The sequence below is a fragment of the Onychostoma macrolepis genome, chromosome 20, assembly GCF_012432095.1.
Source record: "Onychostoma macrolepis isolate SWU-2019 chromosome 20, ASM1243209v1, whole genome shotgun sequence".
Lineage (NCBI taxonomy): Eukaryota > Metazoa > Chordata > Actinopteri > Cypriniformes > Cyprinidae > Onychostoma > Onychostoma macrolepis.
The window spans coordinates 2,781,918-2,807,019 of record NC_081174.1 but is presented as its reverse complement, the minus strand read 5'-3'; the positions used below and the strand labels follow the sequence as shown (position 1 = coordinate 2,807,019).

General features: G+C 40.6%; 1 protein-coding gene across 15 annotated transcripts in view; it reads left to right on the top strand.

The window, feature by feature from the left end:
* Positions 1-25,102, top strand: part of epb41l2 (erythrocyte membrane protein band 4.1 like 2) — a 100,295-nt gene that overhangs the window by 74,100 nt on the left and 1,093 nt on the right. For 2 of the 15 annotated variants that reach the window (XM_058755348.1, XM_058755347.1), the window contains exons 13-24: positions 616-701; positions 6,159-6,233; positions 6,355-6,384; positions 7,068-7,127; positions 10,102-10,260; positions 12,049-12,168; positions 13,472-13,525; positions 14,874-15,431; positions 17,901-18,029; positions 19,469-19,567; positions 19,981-20,061; positions 21,375-21,486. In XM_058755348.1, the coding sequence (XP_058611331.1) occupies positions 616-701; positions 6,159-6,233; positions 6,355-6,384; positions 7,068-7,127; positions 10,102-10,260; positions 12,049-12,168; positions 13,472-13,525; positions 14,874-15,431; positions 17,901-18,029; positions 19,469-19,567; positions 19,981-20,061; positions 21,375-21,479 (1,556 nt within the window). In that variant the 3' untranslated portion in view covers positions 21,480-21,486. The remainder of the gene's footprint in view (positions 1-615; positions 702-6,158; positions 6,234-6,354; positions 6,385-7,067; positions 7,128-10,101; positions 10,261-12,048; positions 12,169-13,471; positions 13,526-14,873; positions 15,432-17,900; positions 18,030-19,468; positions 19,568-19,980; positions 20,062-21,374; positions 21,487-25,102) is intronic. The other 13 variants (XM_058755350.1, XM_058755353.1, XM_058755349.1 and 10 more) reach the window with 13 other exon arrangements.

Below are 25,102 nucleotides of genomic sequence, written 5' to 3'. Positions count from 1 at the left end.
TTTTTTATTGACATCTGAATGAATGATTTTTATCGTGCCACGCTGATGTATTTTTATAGACGTCCTCATGAGAAACGGTTCATGTGTAAACAGGGCTTGAGTTTGAGCAGTAGAGAGTAGATTTGTGATTGTCTTGGGCGCATCAGTTAGAATTACTTATTTTCAGTACAAAATGTATGCCACCCTGTTCTAGCTGAGGTGTTTGAATCGATTTTTAATAAACAATCCAAACATTTAATGAAAAATATACAGGTTTAGCCATACAGTGGCGTCTGAGATCACTGTTTCTGCTGTAGATTCTTTTCTAGTTGAATTCAAAATTTGTCAAAAATCAAAGAATTGACCAACATAACAGTTTGAGAGAAACTTTGAATTGAAAAATAAACATTAATTTGACAATGTCTTATTTACTTAAATTTGTTTAGTCACCTGGAAATAGTGCAAACCTACAAAAAAAATCCCACAACTGTTCACTTTTAAATGAAAAAAAAAAAAAAACATCTCAGATTTGCTAAGTGATTTCAGACAGCACTGTTTACAGATATGAACATAAGGCCTACTGGTTAACTGTGTGTGTCTGTGTGTGTGTGTGTGTGTGTGTGTGTGTGGCGGCAGCTCCTGTGGTGAACGTGAGTGATTACAGTCAAGCTGCAGGCGCTGGAGAGAACGGCCCGGCTCTGGAGCTCAACTCTGACTCTAAGGTGAGAAAGACCCTCTTCATCATCTTCATCACAGTCCTCAGCTCTATAGGAAGTGCTCTGGAACAATAACTAGCTATTATCCCTGCTCAGATGTTAAACGTACAGATGCCTTCCCACTCATACTGCAACAATGAGTTTCTCTCTTAGAGTGTTTAATGAAAATACTTCTTTTGGGGTTTCATCTTTCCCCCATTCTTTTGTATTGATTCTGGTTTGATTTGTTGAAATGATGACTCAAGCTAACCCTAGAATGATGCTGCGTAAATGTTTTGTAATACACTGGGATCGTCCTCTGTTTGGAGACACACACATACACGGCTCACACTGTCTGGTTCTTGAACAATACCCGGAGAAACCTCCATCCCCAGCTGACCCGTATGCCTCGAGTCGGTCGGCCACCCCGACGTGACATTTCTCTGTCCGTCAAAGGCCTGTATTCATGGCGTCCGTGAGCCCTGAAGGAGCGCTGGCATTCCTGCCGTAACCTACAGCTCTCACATGAAGAGAGTCTTTCACAGACGCCCCACACGCAAGTCAATGGAGGATGTTAGCGCTTTGAGAACTTCGTCCTGTCTGTGTAACTGCCCTCAAACGCACACAAGCCAGCTTTGTGACAATGACAGTGTTATCTAGCCCGTTATTGGCTGTTTCCGTGGCGACCGACATTCCACCCCTCTGCTCGTCACCGGCCTGTTCGTTAGATATGATGTAGGTCCAGCCCACTGAAGAGCTCCTGATTGAGTTACTCTCATTTAGGACACTGGAATCCAGACAGATGCCTCTGTGTTTCTCTCAGGGCGTGTTCACACTGGGTCTGAACCGGAGTTCACTTTCTCTCCACCAGCGGTTTGTTTACCTGTGTAGCTTCTGCCACAGACCTAAAACAAGTGATTCAAAGAATAAAAAGAAAATCGCATCTAGAGGTCGACCGATAGTGGATTTTACCGATACTGATAGCTAGGTTGGACCACGCTGGCCGATACCGATTACTCAACCGATAGTTTTTCAAATGGATACTGAACGAAAACGGTACTGAACCATAATTTGTAAATTAATAAAAAATATTAATATTACTCATTATATTAATCATTAGTTAGCTTATAGTTCTTTAACTAATTAACTAATGTTAACAGAAGAAACTTTAAAATGTAAAAATATATTAATGGTAAATGTTGAAATGAACACGCTCTAATGAGGAACAATACTTCTACAGCTTTCATTATTATTTCCAATCTTTTTTATTGGCATTTTATCATGACAGCATGGAATACACTTACATCAAATGGATCAAGATACAACAAAATGTCCTTATCGTATCAAACCCCAAACCTTAACCATCCCTACCCAGGGAGGAGAAAGAAAACAAAACCTAACAGGGAAAGGAAAAAAAAAAAATGTATAATATTTTCTCATAATTAGCATTCTGTGGTGTACTAAGAAAGGCATTTCAAAATATGTTAGTCACACACCGGACCATCAGGTTCAGCTCGAGCGGTGGTCTAAAACAGTTTAATCCACAAACGGACATAAGTTTACTTCAAGAATGAACAATGTGACATAGATGAGTTTGAAATTTGGTGTTTCAAAAAAAAGAGCAAACGGAAAGAGAAAGTTCTATCTATATTACAGCTCTCTATATTAAGTATACAGACTTTATTAGAGCCACAGAAATATACAAATATTTCTCTGAAAAATGCACAATAAACAATTTTACAGCCTAGGGTGATTTGTGACAAATGTCATTTAATGGAGAACTATGAATGGCAGGATTTTCTGTCGGCTGTATTTAAATGCACGTCTGAAGTTTCCCGCTCTTTGCAGCGCAGCCTCACGTGTCAAAACAAACAGCACAAGGTGTCAGTGATTGGCCTCTAGAGGCCGCTCTCGCTCTGTATGTATAATGACAGCGGACCCTTCTCAGCTGCTCCAGTAACGACGCAACCCGGAAAACTATCGGCAGCAATTTTTGCTGATAGCCGATAGTTCCAGCAATCAACTTTCAGTGCCGATTAATCGGTAAACTGAGACATCGGTCGACCTCTAATCACATCATTACTTCTGCTGCTCACTTGTTCAAATTAGGCCAGATTACCGACTGAACTGTAGTAGAGTTCACATGAACCAGACCCAAAAAGACTCTAATGTGGCTCACAACCAAAACAGTTGAATTCTGACAGCTTGTGACCTCAAAAACCATTGGTTTAACTACCACAACTTAGCACAGATGAGCACAGTGGACTTGCAAAAGATGCATCAAATGCAAGCTGCTCGCTAAAGGCTGTTTTTTGTGAACATGAGCAGCTTTATATGTATTTCACATTCTACAATACAGACTGTTTCACATTAATAAACAGGAAAATAACAGTGATACTGTTTTAAAATTGATCAATTATCATTCAGTTTCAGCTGTGCTGCAGCTCTACAGAAGACAATAGTGACATTCAGCTCAATCTAGATTCAATGTTGATTCAGTTCAGCAAGTCTTTCGGTGTTGGAGCGTCAATTATGAAACAAATTCAATTCAGCTATAAAGCAGCTCAACAGAAGACAATAGTGTCATAAATCAGCTCAGTTTAGATTTCATCATCCGATAGTGGCAATGCAGTTAAATTGGTAATATTACTGAAAGTTTATATTAGTGGTGTCAAAATTAGCGTGTTAACACAGGTGATACATTTTTTCAGTTTAACACGTTAAAAATATTTAACGCAGGGGCAGGGCTAGGTTTGGCCACCCCACTCAAAACTGCTAAAGAATTGTTTATTCAGACGCAGAACGTCTTTACAAGCACATTAAATGGGACAGTTTTCAGACGCGCGCTCCAACTCTTCTTCAATTGCACCACGCACAAATGTGCCGACGCGTGCTCTATTAGGCTGTATTAAAGCGCTGTATCATATTCAAACCCAAATGAAACTACGAGTATGCAATGGTAGCTATATGACGTTTATTATAATGGGGTTATGTGAAGAATTTAAGTTCACTTAACCTAGAAGTTATTTTTTAAAGTCTAATAAATGTTAAATTGATAGCTCTCAATTATACTGCAATGTTGAATTGCTATAGTATAATTAAAAACTTTAATGTTAGGTGGGATTAATCGCGATTTAATTTCGGAAAAAATGTGCGATTAATTAGGTAATTTTTTTTTAATCGATTGACAGCACTTATATATTCACACTAAGAACGATAACTATAAAGATAATGATATTAGCGTCCACACCAGCAGTCTGTTTATTCTAAGCGCACACTCGTCTGACGCTTTTTCAATTCTTGAGCTCGTGAGACCAGGATTGATTCTGATTGGGTGTTAATGTTTTTATCGTTCATCAGCTGGAAAAAAAATCGTTTTGTAAGTGATTCCAACGATATTGTGTCTCTGTGCTTTTATCGTTATAGCTGTGGTGTGGACTCTGCTATTCTTTAATATTGAGAATAATTTTTAGAACTATATCTTTATAGTTCTCGTCCTTCGTGTGAACGGGCTCTCATCGAGAACCGCTTTCACGGCCTCTGAAGAAACCGAATTGAGATCGATTGGACTCCAAAGCCTGGTGTGAAAACGTCCTCCTCTCTCCCCCTGAGCTTCTGCACCAACACTCTGCCAGCTTATGTTGTCTAACGCTTGCCCACACACACACTAGCACACCCCTAAATATCAGAGTCTTTCCTAATGTGTCATCCCTCACCCCCCGACCTCGACTCGGCTCACTGACTAATGTTGTGTTTCTCTCTCCCCTTCTCTTTCCCCGCGCACTCCACCATGTCTTTTTGCCATGCACATTCCTCCTCCGTTGCATTCTGTCGTTGCACCCACACAGTCTCTCTTCATGTTCCCATTCTCCCCGTCCTCCTCCACCCTCTCCTCCCTGCCGCCAACTCTCGACACCATCTCTGAGCTGGACGTGTTGTCTGACATCTCCGAGGACGAGCCTGACCTCCACCTGGAGCCTGACCTCCACTTCGAGCCGGACTCTGAGCCTGTGAGCTGGCAGGCCGAAGACTCCAGCAGTGGCGAGGGTGCGTCCGAAGAACCCCGCTCCGCCCTGCCCCGGCTGGGTCTGTCCGTGCTCCGTTTCTGCAGGGGTCTGCGTCTGCCCTGGCTGCTGGACGAGGACGGCTGCATCAGTCTGCCCTGTCTGCCGGAGGACTGCGCCACTCTGCTGCTCCCCGCCGGACTGCACCGTCACCTGCCCCTCTCCTCCCCTTCCCTCCTGCCCTCCTTCCTGCTCATCTTTGCCGTCTTCCTCTCCGCCTGCCAGTCGGTGGCGCTGTCTCTGTTGCTGGCGCTGCCTCTGGCCCTGTCCCTGTGCTATCTGGAGCCGAAAACACTGGCACGCTTCAGGCCGGCGGAGGTCATGCCTGAGACGAGCGCTCCAGAGGAAATGCAGTGTGACCCCGCCGCCTAAACTGACCCCTGACCTCCCTGTTCCTTCCTCCCTGTCTGCCTACCTCCTAATCGCTACTGTGTGCATTTTGTCGCTATTTGCCTCTATAGCTCTTTCTCCCACTCCACCTTCCAGTGCCAGATTTTCAGTGTGAAATGCAGATTAGTCCCTGCAGTCAGATTGTAGCTGTGTAAATCAGCAGCATTCCAGTGGGACTCTATTTATAGTCCACATCCTGTCTGAAAAAACTCTTTCCCCACTTCAGCTGAAGCGTTTATTAGACCCGAACCACTCGACCAGCTTTAAAGGGGTCATATGACGATGCTAAAAATAACATTATTTTGTATATTTGGTGTAATGCAATGTTTACGCGGTTTAAGGTTCAAAAACATTATTTTCCACATACCATACATTATTGTTACTCCTCTCTGCCGCGCCTTTCTAAAACGTGTTGATTTTTTGTTTACAAAGCTCATCGTTCTGAAAAGCATGGTGTGCTCTGATTGGCCAGCTATCCAGTGCGTTGTGATTGGCCGAATGCCTCAAGCGTGTGATGTGATGTTACGCCCCTTACAATATTTGGAAACAGACACAAGTTCCGCCTTCTTTCTTTACGTAAACATTTGGGCAATGTTATGCAAATCTTCCCACACAGTGACGTAGATTTGTGGGGCGTGTTTGAATGAGGTGTTTAGGAAGGCATGGACGAGTCTTAACTTTTATAAAGAATCTCTCTTTGGGTTTGAGACTTTAGTCTTTGCAACATTACAGATCTTATATGTGCACAAACAGCTTGTAACACTCCGAAGACAAAGGAAAATCGCATCATATGACCCCTTTAATCTTACACTAAACAGCAGATTTATATGTATTTTGGATAGATTTCCCTCTGAGTTCATTATAGTCCTTCAGGTATTTTATAAGAGTCAAACAGAAAAGCAGCATCGCACTCAGACCAGCCTGTCCCAGAGCTCAGGGCTCGCTCCTTATCACTTTGATTGGGGATTCAGGCCTTCCCATCATCCATTTCACCTTTTCAGACTATTTTGTCCATTATTCCACCAATTAGAGTCCACAGGTGGAGGTCATGGAGAAGCCAAACGCGGATGCAGCCACATCCATCACCTCTGAAATGGCCTTTGAGGTCTGCTAACCTTCCCAGCATGCATCTGTAATCACATTCATATAATTAGCACACAGTCCGGAGGTATTGTAGGACATGTTTTGAACTAATCTTCATCTTTTATTTCCGACGGCATGAGCAGACGGATGGCGCTGGCGCTCCTGAGAGAAAGGTCTTTCACTTTTGTTTGAGATGCAAATTGGTGTAATTCACTGTCTTTTTTAATTTTGTGTTGTTGTCCATTTGAAAGTGATGGGGTTCTTGCATCATGGTTGTTTGATGTGGAATCTTGGCTTTCTTTGCTGTGGTGATGGTTGATTGTTTTTATTTGCTGTTATCCTGTGCTTTTTCTGTAATTTCAACTGCAAATGAGGCTCAAATCACGTGAGCTCTCTGGAGTAATTTGCTGATTGACTGGCTAAGCAGTACTAGATTGATGACTTGTGATCAAATGCTGATTTGCCTGTTGGTTGGTTACTTCCAAGATCCCTGATACAGATCAGAAAATCAGTAGTGTCATATATGAACCGAACTGGATCAACCTACAGTCACATCAGAAAGTCTGAGAGCACATTAGTGCTCTAGTGAATATGAGATTGAAGATCAATTTAAAGCTGGAAGTTGCTGGCTTAAATTCAAGAACGTTTTCAGTTCAACACTCAAATTGATATGCTGATAATATAATTTGCAATGAAAATTGCTCATTAGAAGCATTTTCGCTGATGCTCTCAGACTTTCATTTTCCATTATGCAACATTTTCTCCTCATCAGAGATGTTCATCAGATTTGACTCCAGTTCATTACCATCTGTCTCTTTCCTTTTTGTTCAAATGTGTTCTCATTTTTAATCCACAGAGCAAGTTGAGAGTGCAGGGGGAAAATATATATGTCAGACATAGCAATTTAATGTTGGAGGTTCGTATGTCATATATAATCAATGAAAAAGAAACAAAGAAAGAGCAAAAGCATAATGGATGGTGGACGTGTGTCCCCTCTCTGGCTTCTGTCCTGGGCTGCCTCTCACTCTTCCTCTCTCAGGCTTTATGTGCATGCATTATTGTGTGTGTGTGTGTGCGCTGCATGTTAAAGTGGGTGCATGTCTGCGGGTGAAATGAATGTACGTGATAACGTTTGTGTAAATGTCATGTGGGAATGGTTCTCATAACAACACTAATAGTATTTCCCTAACCAGACAGGTGACTTTCTGCTTCGGTTGTGGTGATTGTTTACATTTGATTTTATAACTAAATGGATTTACTCATCCTGGGGTGACCCTGTCAGTGCCAAAGACACCCGGCTCCCGAGCCCTGAGACAGACACAGACAGGGTTTGGTTTGTGGTTACCAGGAAAATGTGTCCTAAATGTCAGAGTTTAAAGCTGTGTGATCACTGTCACCAAACACTAGTAGTAAATAGTTATTTTGCATTTTTCATTCCTTTTGGCAAATAATGAGTCAAAAAAGAGGTCCTGATAAAAGGCAAACAGATCAACCACAGTGTCAGCCTACTGTTGACTTAGTATTCTCTACGTGTTAAACTGAAACAAAGATGCTCTTCAGCTTTAGATGAGTGTGCACTCAGTGTCTGGTGTCTTTGGCTCTGAAGCAGTGTCTCACTGCACCGCTCCAGTCCTCAGTGTGTAAACAAGTCCTGCCTCACTGCTCCCCACAGACGCTGACCCCTGACCCTCGTAATCCCACCGGTTCACCAGAACTAAACCTATACTGGGATTGCCAGGGTCCTTCAGATGTGGAAGACTGATTGATCTTATTGAGGATGATGACCGTAGGGTTTGAGGGTTTAAGTAGACAGCTTATTTCACTGGATATGACTGAAAATGACTGTGTGAATGAGGGACAGACGTACAGTCGGAGCAATAGTACTGTTTTAAGGCTCTGAGCTCATTTTTAGCATCTGCAATTTGTTGACTGAAAATGCATCTTTCCACAAAAGTTCTGCAGTGTTCTGTCAGCTAGACTATGAACACCTGGATGTACAAGATGTAAAGATTCTGTTATACTTAATCCAAAGTTGTTTTTCGTTAAATTAAGTTAAAATAAGTTTGAAATACCTGAGCAACCGTATACTGCTTGCGATTGGTTTCCTGGAAAGTTTTCTGAAAAGTCTACCGCGGCAAACTATTCAAAACCACAAAATCAAACTCCAAACGAACTTTGGTTTAGCCAGATTCGTTTAGAAATTGTTACACGCATTAGAACTGAAGAACGAATGTGTGATGTCATTTCAAAGTTTGTTTTGGTGGTTTGAAACAGTTCACAGACAAAAAAACCCACCAAGACTCTTCTGTGCAGAAATTCTAAACAAATTATTTTAAATTTTGGTTAGTTTTGAGCAGAAAATAATTTGTTATGAGTAATACACTTTATTAAAGTTCTTTTTTTAATGAGAATACATTGAAAGCCTTGAAAATAACTGTAATAAAATCACTCTCTGCTGTTTTTTTTTTTTTTCTTGGACCGATGCAGTTGAAACTTTGTGTATTTAATATTAATAGACGGTCTAAAGCAAAAGAGCTATAAAAATTCTGAAAATCTTTTAGAGCTCCTTTTATTTGTTTTCATAATCCATTTGAAAAATACTGAATAAAAATACTGAATAAATCTGTATATTCAATTATTTAATTTACAAGTGCCATGTTTGTTTGTTTTTTAATTCACGTAAATACTGAGATACTGCTTTATTTATTCAGGAACACAAATATCTTAATGAGATTTTTGTATTTTACTTTCATTTTATTACAAGTAGGCCAACAGCACCCCCTAAGTAAATAAAAGGCCTTACCGGTCAGGCATTAGGACCCTGGGGAGACTGCTGCTGCTACTGCAGGCGCTACATGCATTCTCAAATTAAATGCAGCGATCCAAAACAGAGAATCAAATCATAATTCGGGCAAAAGTTCGCTTCAAGAATGACCACACTGCTGACGTGATCTCATCACTTTCACACCCTGAGCACATGTGAGATATCCATCTTATCGGCAAGGCATATCGGTATATATTTTTTTAAAATCAAAAATATTTTATTCAAAATTACTGCATCCATTTTTTCTAGGGATGCACGATATTATCAGAACATTATCAGAATCGGCTGATAAAGGCTTAAAATGTAAACATCGGCCGGTTCCGATAACGTTCTGATCATATCGTGCATCCCCAGAAAAAATGGGTGTAGTAATTTTGAATAAAATCTGGTTAATCAAAGTTTGTTTGGAGTTTGTTTTGGTGATTTGAAAGTATGCACTGGCAAGCTGTGTGCCACTGAAAGAAATTCCAGACGAATTTAGTTTTATTCAAAATGGCGTTACACCATTAGAACAGAAGAATGAATGGGTGAACGAATGTGTGACTTCATTTCAAATGAAATCTGGCTTAAACAAAGTTTGTGTGGAGTTTGTTTCAGTGGTTCAGAAATTTGCTTTGAACCAGATTTTGTTTGTAAGGATGTCACACCTATTCGTTCTTCATTTTCACTAGTATATCTGGGCCTTACCAGTGTGTATGTCTGTCTCTCATAACCTTATTTTCTTTTGTGTCAAATTACTACTAAAGCAATAACATCGGACATCATTAGTTATTGAAAGATGTTCCAGAACCTGACAGCTCTGGTCCAAATCTAGAGAGCTTCCTAGCGGCCTACTGCCTAACATCATGAGTGCACACGAAATATTAACTCCCTTTTGGAGCCGCTCTTGTGTCAGAAGTGAGTCTATGCTGTACGGAGCTCAGGACTCCAGCTCTTAACATCGTCGTCCGCTGGGGTCGTCAGGCGAGCAGTGAGGTTCGACTCTAACGTGGTTCAGCTCTCTCCATGACTAATGTGCTGGTTGTTGGTTGTCCCTTTGTCCTCCCCTGCCTGCCTCTTGGATAAGGACTTGGATAAGACCCAGGAGGATGTGTTGAAACATCAGGCTAGCATTAGCGAGCTAAAGCGCAGTTTTATGGAGGCTACGCCCGAGCCCAGGCCCAGTCAGTGGGACAAGCGCCTGACGGGCAGCCCTGCCACCTCCCTGCGCCTGCAGGCTCAAGGGGTACGTGTGCTTCTGCTCAGGATTCGGACGCCGCCTCAGACGCTCTGCATGCCCCTCTCGCTCTGCTCTGCTGAGAAGCTGGTTTACTTGGGTGTTTTCTGTTGCACGGTGGGACAGTTGGGAAAATATTGTGTAAATAAGTGTCTTCTAATATTCCATTGAGTAAGGGGGTGTAACGATTCACTTATTTTTCTCAATGCATCATTTACCAATGCTTCCAATGCATATATGTGACCCTGCAGCACAAAAGCAGTCATAAGCAGCACAGGTATATTTGTAGCAATAGCAACAATACATTGTATGGGTCAAAATTATCCATTTTTCTTTCATGCCAAAAATCATTAGGATATTAAGTAAAGATCATGTTCCATGAATATATTTAGTAAATTTCCTACCATAAATATATCAAAGCTTAATTTCTGATTAGTAATATGCATTGCTAATAACTTCTTTTGGACAACTTTAAAGGTGATTTTCTCAATATTTAGATTTTTTTGCACCCTCAGATTCCAGATTTACAAATAGTTGTATCTCAGCCAAATATTGTCCGATCCTAACAAACCATACATCAATGGAAAGATTATTTATTCAGCTTTCAGATGATGTACAATTCTCAATTTCAAAAAATTGAGCCTTATGACTGGTTTTGTGGTCCAGGGTCACATATATTGATCTTAAAACCTGGATTTTTGAATTGTGACCCGTTTGTTTCAGTCTTTAAAAAAAAAAAAAAAAAAACTGTCTGGAATAGTTTGCAAGGTGTTCTCAGCTCTAAAAAATATTTTATCGGAACATTGCACTCTTTGTTCTATACGGAGTAGCCCGTACGGACACACATTTAATGCGTTTACTCAAAAAAAAAATAATAATAATAATAATAATTTTTTGCACAAAATCAGATTTTATTCCTGTTTTGAAACAACATCTTGACAAACACTTTTGGGCCGTTCGTTCCCCACTGTTGTGACTAGAAATGGCTGCTCAGACGGCTGTCCGTGGAGGAAAGCGAGCGACTTCTGTACCTCTGAGATGCCTCGCTAATACCCGTCACTCCTGACGTCACAATGCACTATTGTCTGTTTGAGTCCAAGTAGATTTAAGAAGACGACCCATAATCCCAACTGTCTCACACACACGCACGCCTCCTGTCTTCTATGCTAGCCAATGGCGGGGCAGTTCTCAATCTGATTGGTGCATCTGTTCACTCTGATTGGCTCTTTGAGTTCTGTTGTTCATGCTGTACGTTTGCTCATTCTGTCCTTTGGTTTCCTCACTGCTCATGAATATTTTGCATTTTCTCTTGTGTTTTCTAGCAGAATGCTTCTCTCATTGTTTAGGTTTGCTCAGTTACAGTCACGTTTTCTATTTCTTTTTCTGTTTATTTGTATATGTTTTAAGGTTACTCTTTTATCTGTCAGTGTAAATGAACAGCTCCTGCCAAAGACTATGTTGCACATTTTTGCACGTGTGTGCTTGTGTTTGTGAGTGATTTTTGCATTTTATTTGCACCCGTTTCACATTCTTGATGCCGTCACCCGTTGAACGCGGTTTCTGAGTTACAAACACTGTTGTTCGCACACATGCCCCTCTGCTCTGTTCACGTTGAAATGCTTTACTGCTATTCCTGTAGTGTGTGTTTGTGTGTGCATGTTGTATTAGTAGCTGTTCTCTCCTCACTGAAGTGCTTTTGTGTTTCTCTCTCTCTCTTGTTTCTTCTGTTTCTGTGTCTGTTGTTGTCGTCCCTGCACCCGCTCGTTTCATGTCTTGCCCTGTGCACAACACCTGTAGAGTTTGGAAGAGGAGCTCACCTCTCTCTTTCTGAGTAAGGCGTGCTTCTCTGGGCTGGCTGGCTCCTGCAGTACTGCTGCTGCTCCAGCAGAGGCCAGTCAAGTCTCAGCTCAGCCCGAGGTGCCTTTACCACTTCTGTCTGTCTCTTCATCTGGCCTGCTCTGGCTTTCTGTCTTCATTCAACTGCTTACGGCTTTATATTCTCTGCCACCACATGTCTGCACCTCTTTAAAGCAAACCAAGTTCATGCTCAGATCTGGCAGTCGGCATTGATCCAGCCCTCGCTGATGTGTGAAGAAGCACTGTGTGTGCACAGAGAAATAATGTACTACTGTTCAAATGTTTTGGGTTGGTAAGGTTTTTTTTTTTGGGAGAAAAGTCTTTAAGATTTCCAAGCCTGCATTTAGTTGATTAAGAATACAGTAAAAATTGTGAAATATTATTACGAGTTAAAACAGCTATTCTATCTGTGGTGTGTAGTACAGAAACATCAAAAATTTTAGTGTTTCTGTAGTGTTTTCTCTTGCCCTCAAGGCTGCATTTATTTCATATTTGATAAAGTCTTCAGCGTCACATGATCTTCAGAAATCATTCTAATATGCTGATTTGCTGCTCAAGAAACATTTCTGATTATTATCAATGTTGAAAACAGTTGTGATGCACAATAATTTTGTGGAAACTGATACATTTTATTTTTTAGGATTCTTTGATGAATAGAAAGTTCATAAGAACAGCATTTATTTGATATAAATATTTTGTTACATTATAAATGTCTTTACTGTCACATTTGATGAATTTAATGCATCCTTGCTGAATAATAGTATTTGATTAAAAAAAAATACTAATGACCTTTTGAACAGTAGTCTGTAGATACAAATTATGTAAACTCTAATTATTTTTTATATATCTAACAGCAGTTCAGAAATGGACAACAAAAGTAATTAAATGTACAATAAAGCTATCAAAATCAAAACACTGTTATATTGTCATTATATGCCACAATATGAAGGAGACTTGAGAGCTACAGCTCTATTTATACACGCATACATCAGCGTCTGTGAATCACACGCACGAGAACAGCTCTAGAGGGCGTTTCACTGCCAGACTGCTCATAAACATCCAGTAACAACATAATTAGCAATTCATTTCCATCTCTGCCGCCGTGTGTTTGAAACTTCTTGTTTTGTGTGTTTGTGATGTTTCTGTTCACCAGCATCACTGCTGACTGCTGTCCCGTCCACCGTCTCAAACCCGTTAACTCGCTTTACCCCTGCTGTCTCGGGTCATCCGGTCACCAGCGGTCAGTTGAGACACATGTCTCAAATGCATCTCCTGTGACCGGGTCACACAGGCAGGTCTCGTCCCGTGAAGGACTCCTCTGAGAGCGTGTGTTTGAGTGACTGTGTCCTATGATTACCTCCAGGTTCCACAGAAAACCCCTCCCTGTCCCGGGACGGACAGCAGAGACGCCAGCAAGGTGGTCCATCGTCCTCGCTCAGCCTAACACCTAACATCACCTGAGCAAACACACACCTAACACTGCACACACATCTCATCCTTTTTCCATTGCAGACATAATTATTCCAGCCCTCTCCTCTCCATCTTCACCAGATTGATCTGTTTGTCCATGCATTCATTCATCTTTCAGCTTATGATCGTCTCTCTTTTTCGTTATGTTGCTTGTTGATTGTATGTGTGTGTGTGTGGTGTTGAAGTGTTTATGGACCTCAGTCGGAGGAGATGCCATGTTTGATTCAGCACAAATGAGAGCAGTGCTGTGAGCGACAGATGTACAGTGTGTTCAATCTGATGCTTACTCAGTAGTTTTATCTTGTTTTCAAGAAAATATCTAAATGTCCTTACAAGAAGGCACATTTAATTGAGAGACGTGTATGGTAATACAGATGCCCTGTCTGGTGTTTGCCACTTGAGTGCGCACGCACACGACACGACACGACACGACACAAAGGCTGTCCCAGGTCTTAAAAACGCCGAAGCGCAGTGCCCTTAACACACACTGAATCCATCTCAAGCCTTAGTGTATCCCATCATGCATCGAGATCTCGCGATAGGTCACGCAAACCTTTCTGATGCAAATTAAATATTAATAATTAGATGATACAAATAATTTTTTGTAAAACAAAGTGTTGCACGTTTAATTGGTGCGAAGAGAAGTATATTTAGTTTATACGACAGTTGCAACTGTTTATCACTTAAGTAGAAGCATCAGAAAGTCATCTGTTATAGGGATTTATTTTAAAATGCGAAGTACTTGAACTAAAAATGAATCCCTGTGAACACTTGCATTTTTACAACACTGTAATTTTGTTCTATCAGGTAATGAAAAGTTCGACACACTTGTGGTCTTCATGCTCACTTGAACACTTGGGCCAAATACAGGAAATACATCATATAAGTAGTAAAGTGCTCAAGTGCAAAGACCGCTATTGTGGGTATTTGGACAGGGCAAGTAATAGGGATTGTTCACAACTAAAGAAGACGACGACTTCTGCTTCTTAGAACCGCAGCAATGTTTGCTCTTGTTTTAGGCACCAGACAAGATGAGGTTTAATTCTCATAGGCTGTTTTGCTGCTTCTCAAGAACGCATCATACATTTCAATGCGTTTTCAAGGTCCACAAAACTGCACTCATTGAACAGACTGTACATCTCTACGTCACAGCCTTGTTTTTATTTGCTTTACAGTCACATTGACTTTGACTAAGGTCTGCAGGAAGCTTATTTCCTTCAGTTTTTGTTCTGTGGTCATGGTTTATGTTCTTTGCTTTTCTCTCCATCCCTCGTTTGTGTGCTTGTCTGGTGTAGAGCGCAGAGGTCAATCCCGAAGTCAACGGCCAGCCAGAGGTCATAGAGGTCGTGGAAGAGACCGTTGTCATCGAGGAAGTCGTCAAAGCCAAACCCAAAGGCCCCGCCCCTGAGGCGCCAGTTACCGTGGAGACGGAAGTCAAGGAGGAGAGGAGTTTATCGTCGGACAGTGAGAGCGAAGAGGAGGCGGAGTACCACGCTCAGCCGCCCAGCACGAGCGTCTCTGCCCAGCAGATCAAAGAAGAGCCCGAGGAGGAGCAGGAGGCGGTGCTTACTCAACAAGCCCCGCCCTCTGCGAAAGAGTCACAGCCATCCGCAGAAGCAGCTGAGCCCGGCCCTGCGGTGGAGGAAGAGAAAGCAGCGCAGCCTCATGAGGAAGAGCGTACAGACGAGCCGCTGGTGACGCCGGACGAAGCTCCCAATGGACACGCCCCCCAAGGCGAAGCCCCACCCACCCCCCATACTGCTGCCGCCGAGCAGGAGGAGCCTCACATCATGAATGGCAGCGCCTCTCGCGTGGAAACGGAGCACCTGCCGCAGGTTATTTGTTGTTCGGAGGTAATTGACATCCTGAGCTGAGACGGCCGCCTACGCTTCCCCTGCGCCGCCACTCTTCTCCTCATCTCCTCTTCCATTTCCCACTCCTTCCTCCTTCCTGGATGAAGATCCTGCTTTATCTGCGCACAGGCTGAAACCTCTCTCTAGCCTGTTTTAAAGGAAGCGATTACAGTATAAATGAAAGCGTCTTAATGTTTGTCATTCCATCCTCTCGCCTTTTTAAGTTGATTTTTTTATTCCATCCTACTCGGCTTCACACACACACACACACACACACACACACACACACACACACACATACATATACAGGTGCTGGTCATATAATTAGAATATCATCAAAAAGTTGATTTATTTCACTAATTCCATTCAAAAAGTGAAACTTGTAAATTATATTTATTCATTACAAACAGACTGATATATTTCAAATGTTTATTTCTTTTAATTTTGATGATTAGAGCTTACAGCTCATGAAAGTCAAAAATCAGTATCTCAAAATATTAGAATATTTACATTTGAGTTTGAATAAATGACCATCCCTACAGTATAAATTCTGGGTATCTCTTGTTCTTTGAAACCACAATAATGGGAAGACTGCTGACTTGGCAATGATCCAGAAGACGAACATTGACACCTCCACAAAGAGGGTAAGTCACAGAAGGTCATTACTGAAAGGTGTGGCTGTTTACAGAGTGCTGTATCAAAGCATATTAAATGCAAAGTTGACTGGAAGGAAGAATTTGGGTAGGAAAAGGTGCACAAGCAACAGGGATGACAGCAAGCTTGAGAATACAGTCAAGCAAAGCCGATTCAAACACTTGTGAGAGCTTCACAAGGAGAGAACTGAAGCTGGAGTCAGTGCATCAAGAGTCACCACGCTCAGGCGTCTTCAGGAAAAGGGCTACCAAGCCACTTCTGAACCAGAGACAACGCCAGAAGCATCTTAACTGGGCTGTGGAGAAAAAGAACTGGACTGTTGCTCAGTGGTCCAAAGTCCTCTTTTCAGATGAAAGTAAATTTTACATTTCATTTGGAAATCAAGGTCCCAGAGTCTGAAGGAAGAGTGGAGAGGCACAGAATCCATGTTGCTTGAAGTCCAGTGTGAAGTTTCCACAGTCAGTGATGATTTGGGCTGCCATGTCATCTGCTGGTGTTGGTCCACTGTGTTTTCTGATGTCCACAGTCAACGCAGCCATCTACCAGGAAATTTTAGAGCACTTCATGCTTCCTTCTGTTGACAAGCTTTATGGAGATGCTGATTTCATTTTCCAGCAGGACTTGGCACCTGCCCACACTGCCAAAGGTACCAAAAGCTGGTTCAATGACCATAGTGTTACTGTGCTTGATTGGCCAGCAAACTCGCTTGACCTGAACCCCATAGAGAATCTATGGGGTATTGTCAAGAGGAAGATGAGAGACACCAGACCCAACAATGCAGATGAGCTGAAGGCCACTATCAGAGCAACCTGGGCTCTCATAACACCTGAGCAGTGCCACAGACTGATCGACTCCATGCCACGCCGCATTGCTGCAGTAATTCAGGCAAAGGAGCCCCAACTAAGTATTGAGTGCTGTACATGCTCATACTTTTCATTTTCATACTTTTCAGTTGGCCAAGATTTCTAAAAATCCTTTCTTTGTATTGGTCTTAAGTAATATTCTAATATTTTGAGATACTGATTTTTGACTTTCATGAGCTGTAAGCTCTAATCATCAAAATTAAAAGAAATAAACATTTGAAATATATCAGTCTGTGTGTAATGAATGAATATAATATACAAGTTTCACTTTTGAATGGAATTAGTGAAATAAATCAACTTTTGATGATATTCTAATTATATGACCAGCACATGTGTGTATATATATATATATATATATATATATATATATATATATATATAAGCACAATATTCTGAGTCGCTGCATGCGGGGGCTTGTATCTTGTGCGCTGCATGTCGTGTATTGTTGCATGGGGCTTTGTGGTGCATGTTTTATCTAGTGTACTTGATATCATACTTATATGATAAGTGCGTTTACATTGATTCTTCGCTCTGCTAGTAGAGAGAGAGAGCAGCAGAAACTTCAGTAAGATAAATAGCACACATCTTAAGTATTGATAGAAATAATAGTGCAATATAGTGACATCTGATATCGTATCCACACAGCGCTGTGATTTTGTGCTTTTGCATGTGTGTGTTGTCCTGTAAACACTGCCAAAGATCACAGGAACCAAAACTGCACTAATGTACTGTCACACGGACTTTTGGAATCTTATTGGCTTTTTTTTTTTTTTTTCGGTTTTGTAGGCTGCATGCGTTATACCAAAGAGGTCTAGTTTGTAGTGGTGTTTCTTTGAACTGCATGAGCTTCCTCTCTGTGTCGTGCTGTGTAGCAGTGGTTTTGTGTTTGTGACGTCAGACCGGACTCCTCTTGTACGTGTGCGTCACACTGACGGCCTCTGTCTCTCCGTAGCCTCCTGTTGTGAAGACTGAGATGGTTACGATTTCAGACACGTTTGCTGCTCAGAAGACGGAGATATCCACTAAGGAGGTTCCCATCGTTCATACTGAAACCAAGACCATCACGTACGAGGCCGCCCAGGTGAGAGGGGTCACGTGATCCTGTGAAGTTTCTTAACTGAAATTGTAGGAATCATAGTCTCACTTCACTGGATCTGTAATCATATATTAGTGCTGTCAAAATCCATTTCATATTAAAGCGCAAATGAAACTACGTGCATGCAATGTCGTGGTCAGTTAAGTCATGAAGTTACCAAAAAGGCGATTAAAGCTGCCTTAAAACTGTGCGTGCATGTAATATGTTATATATGAGACACATTTAAGAATATGTCTCTGATATGATTTTCAAATCTGTCCTGGAGCATCCTAGCACTGTCTCCCTCATATAACACACCTCATTCAACTCGTGAGTTCATTAGTAGAGACTGAAGACCTGAAGTGGGTCAGAAAAGGTGATGAGAGTTGAGAGAAAATCTAATGCGTGTCAAATCCACGTCATGTTCAGCAGCGGCAGCTCTTAAAGAAATAACAGGCAAATAACCTAATAACCAGCTGCTGTGATGTCTGTTCATCAAAGAACAAAAGAGGAAATCAGTAACTTTTGTATATATTCATATATATTTAATTTGGAATTTAGTGTTTGAAAACTTCAATTTCTGTATATTTCTGCTGAAAGGCACAGATAAATATGACATTTATTATAATGGGTTTATGTAAAGATTGTTTTAAGTTCCCTTAAATTAGAAGTTATTTTTATGAAGTCTAATTCAAGGAATGTTAAAATTGATAGCTCTCAATTATACTGTTGAATGGCTATAGTCAGTGGTTAAAAATTAGGGGAAAAACAACAGTTTTATAGAGACATCAGTAGTATCAGTATCAGTGATAGTGGCCTGTCTTTGTACATCAATTTGAAGATTTAATGTGAAATTATTGCAATATGAAATAAATATTTAAAAACTTTAATGTTAGATGGGATTAATCATGATTAATTTCAGAAAAAATGTGCAATTAATAGGTCATTTTTTAATCAGTTGTCAGCACTAATATATATATATATATATATATATATGTATGCATGTATGTGTATGTGTGTGTATGTATGTATGTATGTATGTATGTGTATGTATGTGTATGTATGTATGCATGTATGTGTATATGTGTATGTATGTGTGTGTGTATGTATGTGTGTGTATATATATATATATATATATATATATATATATATATATATATATATATGACTCACTATATATGTGTATATTCTCTGATAAAATACATTCCCTCATGAGGTAGCTTTAATGTGGCTGTGTTTTGTCAGTATCTTGTAGTTTAGCTCACTACTTTTTCAAAAGAGCGTTGAAATGCTCTGAAACTAAATCCTGTCAAGCTGCTGATAATTTTGACATCGCTTCACCAACATTGACTAAAACGGTCGGCATTAATGCAGACTCACGCAGCTGTGTTGCCGTCAGAGTGCTGAGAGTGTTTGTGTTTGTTTGTTCTGTCTGTGATTGACAGCTGGATGGTAATGGAGACGGGGAGCCAGGCGTGCTGATGACAGCTCAAACCATCACCTCCGAGTCGCTCTGCACCACCACCACCACACACATCACGAAGGTAACACACACACACACACACACACGCTGCTGGCTGTGACATTTGGGCTGATAAGAGAGGTTATGAGATGAATGATCCAGGATATTAGCTGACACTGACAGGTAAGAGTAGGGTTATAGATGCAGAACCGACAAACTTCTTCGTTTGTTTTTGTTCTCCTTGTGTATTTTAGGTTCATGTGTATTTTAATGTCAGAAGTGAGTTTAATGTAGGACCAGTGTTTAAAGACAACATCAAATCAAAACTTGAATTTTCACTCAGAAAACAAAGACTGAAATAGTATTTTAATGCAAAAACCTACACCAACAATCTTGTAAAAAAAAAAAAAAATGTTTAAAGTTGCAAATAAAGTGTTGTCCTGTACCTCTGTGCAGTGCAGTTCTCATCATGTTTGTCTCTTTAATGATTGACAGACACTAAAGGGCGGGCTGTCAGAAACTCGCATTGAGAAGCGCATCGTCATCACAGGAGACTCTGACATTGATCACGATCAGGTGAGACACACAACTGTCGTCTGTGTACATGTATAAAGCCAGATGCGCCCTCTTTGATTTTTGCCTGAGTCTAGTTTTAGACATCGTAGCAGGTTTCTTTGGTCTGATCGCTCAGAGTGACACATCAGTAAACGCTTCCACTGGTGTGTCTGTAGGATCTGCCGCGTGTCTCATTATTTAGCGCTCCCTACAACATGGTCTTCTCAGGGTTTGTTGTGAAGAGTCAACAAATTCCCTCTTTTGCCCAGATGCTTCTGACTTTATTTAATCTATCTACACATTTGCTTAAACTTGCTTTGGTTTGTGTGGCATCAGTGAGGATGTCAGAACACGATCTGATTGATCCGTAATAAAGTAAATCTATTTAACAGCAGCATTCAAGCAAGAAATTGAATAATCAAATGTAAAAACAAAACCCTACGTAGTCTTCACTGTATGAATTAAATATACATTGATTTTAATTGAATCTACTGAAGTTGTGTGTTTTTATTCTTCACATTAACAATACAGACAGCAGCAGGTTTATTAGGCTGCTGTCGCTTTAAGACTGAATCCAGTATATTCACACACATCTGATTTTCTTTTTATTTATTTATTTCCACTTAAGACAGAGAAACTGTGTTTATGTGAACTTTGTTTTTGACAGTTTAAGCGCAATATTACACAATAGAAAATTCACATGCTACGTTAGTAAAATAGTTTGAAAGTTTAAACTGGCAAAGCTTTAAAAAATGCAATAACCTTTTTTGATAATTAAAGTCAGTCAGTCTCTCAGTAAAGCCAGACTGTGAAGACTTTTTAATCATTCCCAATCTAATATCATCATATTGCCCTACATACAGTCTGACCTAAAATACGGCTGATTTCTTGCGTTTTCTCGTAGCGTTTATTGAGTATCTCACTGGGTTGATATTGTACGAGCAGGAGTGGTAAAGTTGAGACAGTCACACACTGCAGCTGTGATTGTTGTGTGGAGGAGCTCATGATCCTCAGCCGCAGGACGACAGGCGCTCGTTTCAGCCGTGAGGTATTTCTGTCCATCTGTGTCGTATGACGCACTCATGCACGCAGCTTCTGATTGGTCGGGAGCGTGCACACAGGTTACCATAGCGATGTGACATTTGCCATCCTCTCAGACTGAGAGCTGTTCACGCAGATCCCAGCATCAGTTGTTCACATGCATGTATGTTTCCCATCATTCGTTTGCGTTCAGTTGCTTGTGTTTTCATTCTTGTGTTGGGTTGTTCATTTTTTCCTTTAAATCTTTTGTTTGCTTTTGTTTGTTTGTGTTGGTTTACTGTGGGCGGGCTCAGGCGTTGGCCCAGGCTATAAAGGAGGCCAAAGAGCAGCACCCTGACATGTCTGTCACTCGCGTGGTGGTCCACAAAGAGACGGAGCTCGCCGAGGATGACGACTGAAGGACAGGTAAGCACATGGCAACAAGCGCCACTCTTGACGACCGGCTCCTCCTGCTCCGGCCCGGCGGCTGCTCCTCCTCCTCCTTCACTGGGAGCCTGTTGTTTGTCTCCTTTTGTTTGTTCTTTTTCTTGTATTCATCTCTCCTTTTGTGTTTGTCTCTTTCTTTTCTCTGTCCTGGGTCTGCTCAGTGTGTTTCTCATGTTAAAGCGGTGCGGATTCACACTCATTTGTGATGAACTGGACTCACATTTTAGGGGATCCTCATACACCTTTGAATGAAATGTATGATCTCTACATGGGGGGAAAAAATTAAAATAGTAGTATTGAATCCCTAACTTTCATTATCCTTGTAATATAAAACACTTGGTGGTGTTTTTGCTAATCACTGCTGCCTAATGAAATTATTAGAAAAATATTAGTATTTATTATAAATATAGCTGCAAGCACAACAGAGGCAAGATGAGGAGCTAAGCAAGCATGGCAGTAGTGTTGATTTTGGCAGCTATTTTTAATTTAGTCTTAAGGTGTGTCCCAAATCGTACTCATGCACTGTTCGCTTTTGACGTTTTGTAGTATAAATAGTGCAAAAATTCCAAAAAGAAAAAGTGCACTTTAAATACCCAGATGGTGCACTTAAATAACTGAATAAATGATGCGTGGGATGTTGCACACTTCATGCACTCAACTGTCGCAGCTTTAATTACGCAGCGAAGGGGGTGGCTATCAGACTCTGATTATGGATGACAAAATAACCTTATATAATTCATACACTACATGGTTGAGTACATAGTGCGTAAGTCAACCTTGTCCAGTTTTTTAGTCAATGAAATGTCGTGAGCAGTTTAGTCTAGTTTTAGTCAAATCTAAGTTGCATTTTCGTCATGCTGTATAATAAACTGATTTTAAAAAACAAAACAAATGTTGCTCAAAATTATAATTGTAATGATTGTTGTCATTTGAGAAATTTACTTTTGCATTTCAGGTATTGCATTTTCACCAGTCAACACAAATCAATAGAATGTCAACTGCTTATTATAGGCTATTTATTATATAAATTAATATCAAAGACTTATGTACGGTCTCTGTCTACATTATGAAAACTGGTAAAACAAACGAAAAATATTATCCTAATAGTAATTCCAGTAATTCTAAATTGCAAAAGCCAATGTTTCTCTACTAAAACAACAGCGGTTGAGTAAGCACAGCTATTCAGCTACCACAGTCGATTAATTTAATCGAGATCTCATGACAGAACACAGACTGGCGGAGTGACACTTTCCTTTAGATCGCTGCACTTTTGGTGCACTGCAGTTTTGTGACACTTGGTCAAACCGTTCAGAAGTTCTCCTGACCACTAGTTGGCGCTGTGCTGAAACTGTGCAGGTACTCGCAAGTCTTGGTTTTCATAACACACCAAATTTGATCTCAATACGCTAAAGCACTGAGGATAGATAGCCTCAAGTTCGTTTTGGTTTGCTCTTTGTCAAGTTCTTCTGTCGCATTATTTGAGAACGGTTTAACTAATCAACTTGAATTCCATACATTTTTCTCACTGTGGTCTAAAAATAATCTGATTGATTTTTTTTGTGAAAATCCGAGCAACAGTCGAGGAGGAGTTTGAAAAGGTTTTAAAAATATTTCAAAAAATGTTTTTAGCCCTTTGGGTAAAAATTTATTATCATAAATGTATGCAAATTTGAACAGTTGGTGCCGATAGAGGTTTGAGTTAGAGACTTCGGACTGTCCTCTATCAGTGTGCCAATTTTCACAACTGTTTAATAACCTTATAAGCATCCTAGACTGAGAGTGCCTGATGTCGCTCGGTGTGCAGTGTAGGTGGTGTCATTGATCGTGACTCTGTCGTGTCCATCAGCAGTGCTTGTTCCAGGACCTCATTATGAACAGATGCAGCGCTGAGAGGAAGTGCTTTAGTGCCCATATGAGCGCTGTCACGTCTCCAGCGTGACCTCCACCCCAGCAAACAATGAGCTCCTCTGAGAGATTAAAGGCTCTTCCCTCCGGATGTGTCAACTGTGGGCGACTGTGTTGTTTCGGGATTAGAAATATCACAGCTCTGCCGCTGCACACAGGCCAGGATACCTGCAGGATATGTATTCAAATCTAGAGCCCGGCTGACTGTACTCGATACCAGCCGAGGAGGACGGCAGCGGGGCTCAGATGTTTCATTTCAACATGAGGGATGAAGATGCAGAGTCAGAGAGACTAGAGAGCAGCGCTGCGTTTACAGTGTTTGACTGTGTGAAGCTTCATCATGGCAAATCCGTTCTGCCGTGGAGAAGTGTTCGCACCGCTGCTGAACATCCATACATTCCCTTCCGTACACTCTCTTCAAACGACAGCTAGTTTTGAGTGCAGCTTCAGTTTTCAAGGATTAAAGTCTTTATGTGCTGTTTGCACACTGTTTTTGAGCACTAGTCTAAGAGGGGTGAGATCATTAACTCAATCTAGCAGATGGTATGATTTGTGTCATGTGACCTTATAAATGAAAAAAGGGGCTCATCAGGTAACATAAGCATGAGCAAATGTATTCAGCAACAACATATCAAATGTATTATCAGTGAAAAAAATCATGGAAATGATCTGAAGTGTTTATGAAATGAAAGCCAGCTGTGGGGTAAAGTGTGTCAGGTGCTTTGGGGTAAGTATCTTCTAATGATCTGAATATTTCATGTTCTCCTGGCCGCTTTATGAAAATGAAATACTTTAGAAGAATATAATACTTTAGATCAGCACATCATGCAAATAGATTAAAAGTTGTAATTACCTGACATCCATTCTATTTGCATGATGTGCTGATTAGTTAATCTAATTAAATTAATCACACATTTGACACCCCCCTAAAGATTTAAAAGACAAAAATGTAGCTTTAAAAAGAAATGTTGATTCAACATTGCATAAATGAAAATGATTAAAAAATGGAAAAAAAAAATCATACTCTAAATATGAAAATAAATCCTCCAGTAGGTGGCAGCAGCAAGTCACTCATGAGCGCGTCATCGAATCATTCATTCAAACGATTTGTTCAAATCAGTGATTGATTCAGAAATGATGCAAGTGACTGTATTTGTGAATCTGAATCTTTGACTGAATCACTGACTCGCTCGATTCCTTCAGAATGTGGACTGAATCATCGCTGTGTGTTGCTTAGAGATGCACAAAAGTTCTGATGTGAATGCAGCTATTTTTGTTGAACAAAACCTGACAATATTGTGTCTAAAATTTGACTCGGCATTAACTTCATATTCATATTCATTGAACTATTGTATAAAATCAATATCGATCAGTTGCTACCATGAAGATATTCAGGAAAAAATGCTGTCCTGTGCATGTGATACTGCCTTTTGTTATAAATATAGGACAAAAACCCATGCAGGGTGATTTTTTTTTTAATTTTATGCTCATAGAACTGCATCAGTGTAAGATGACGGACACGTCTACACAGGCGGCTGCTTTAATCATTTTAAAGTGTTGTTTTTTCCATAATTAATCACACCAAATTAACACATTAAGTCAACAGGCCTAGATAGTTTTGACTTTTTTTGTCATTTGTTCTCTTGTGTGTTTTATTTGAAATGTAATCTCTGTCCTCCGCTAGACACGA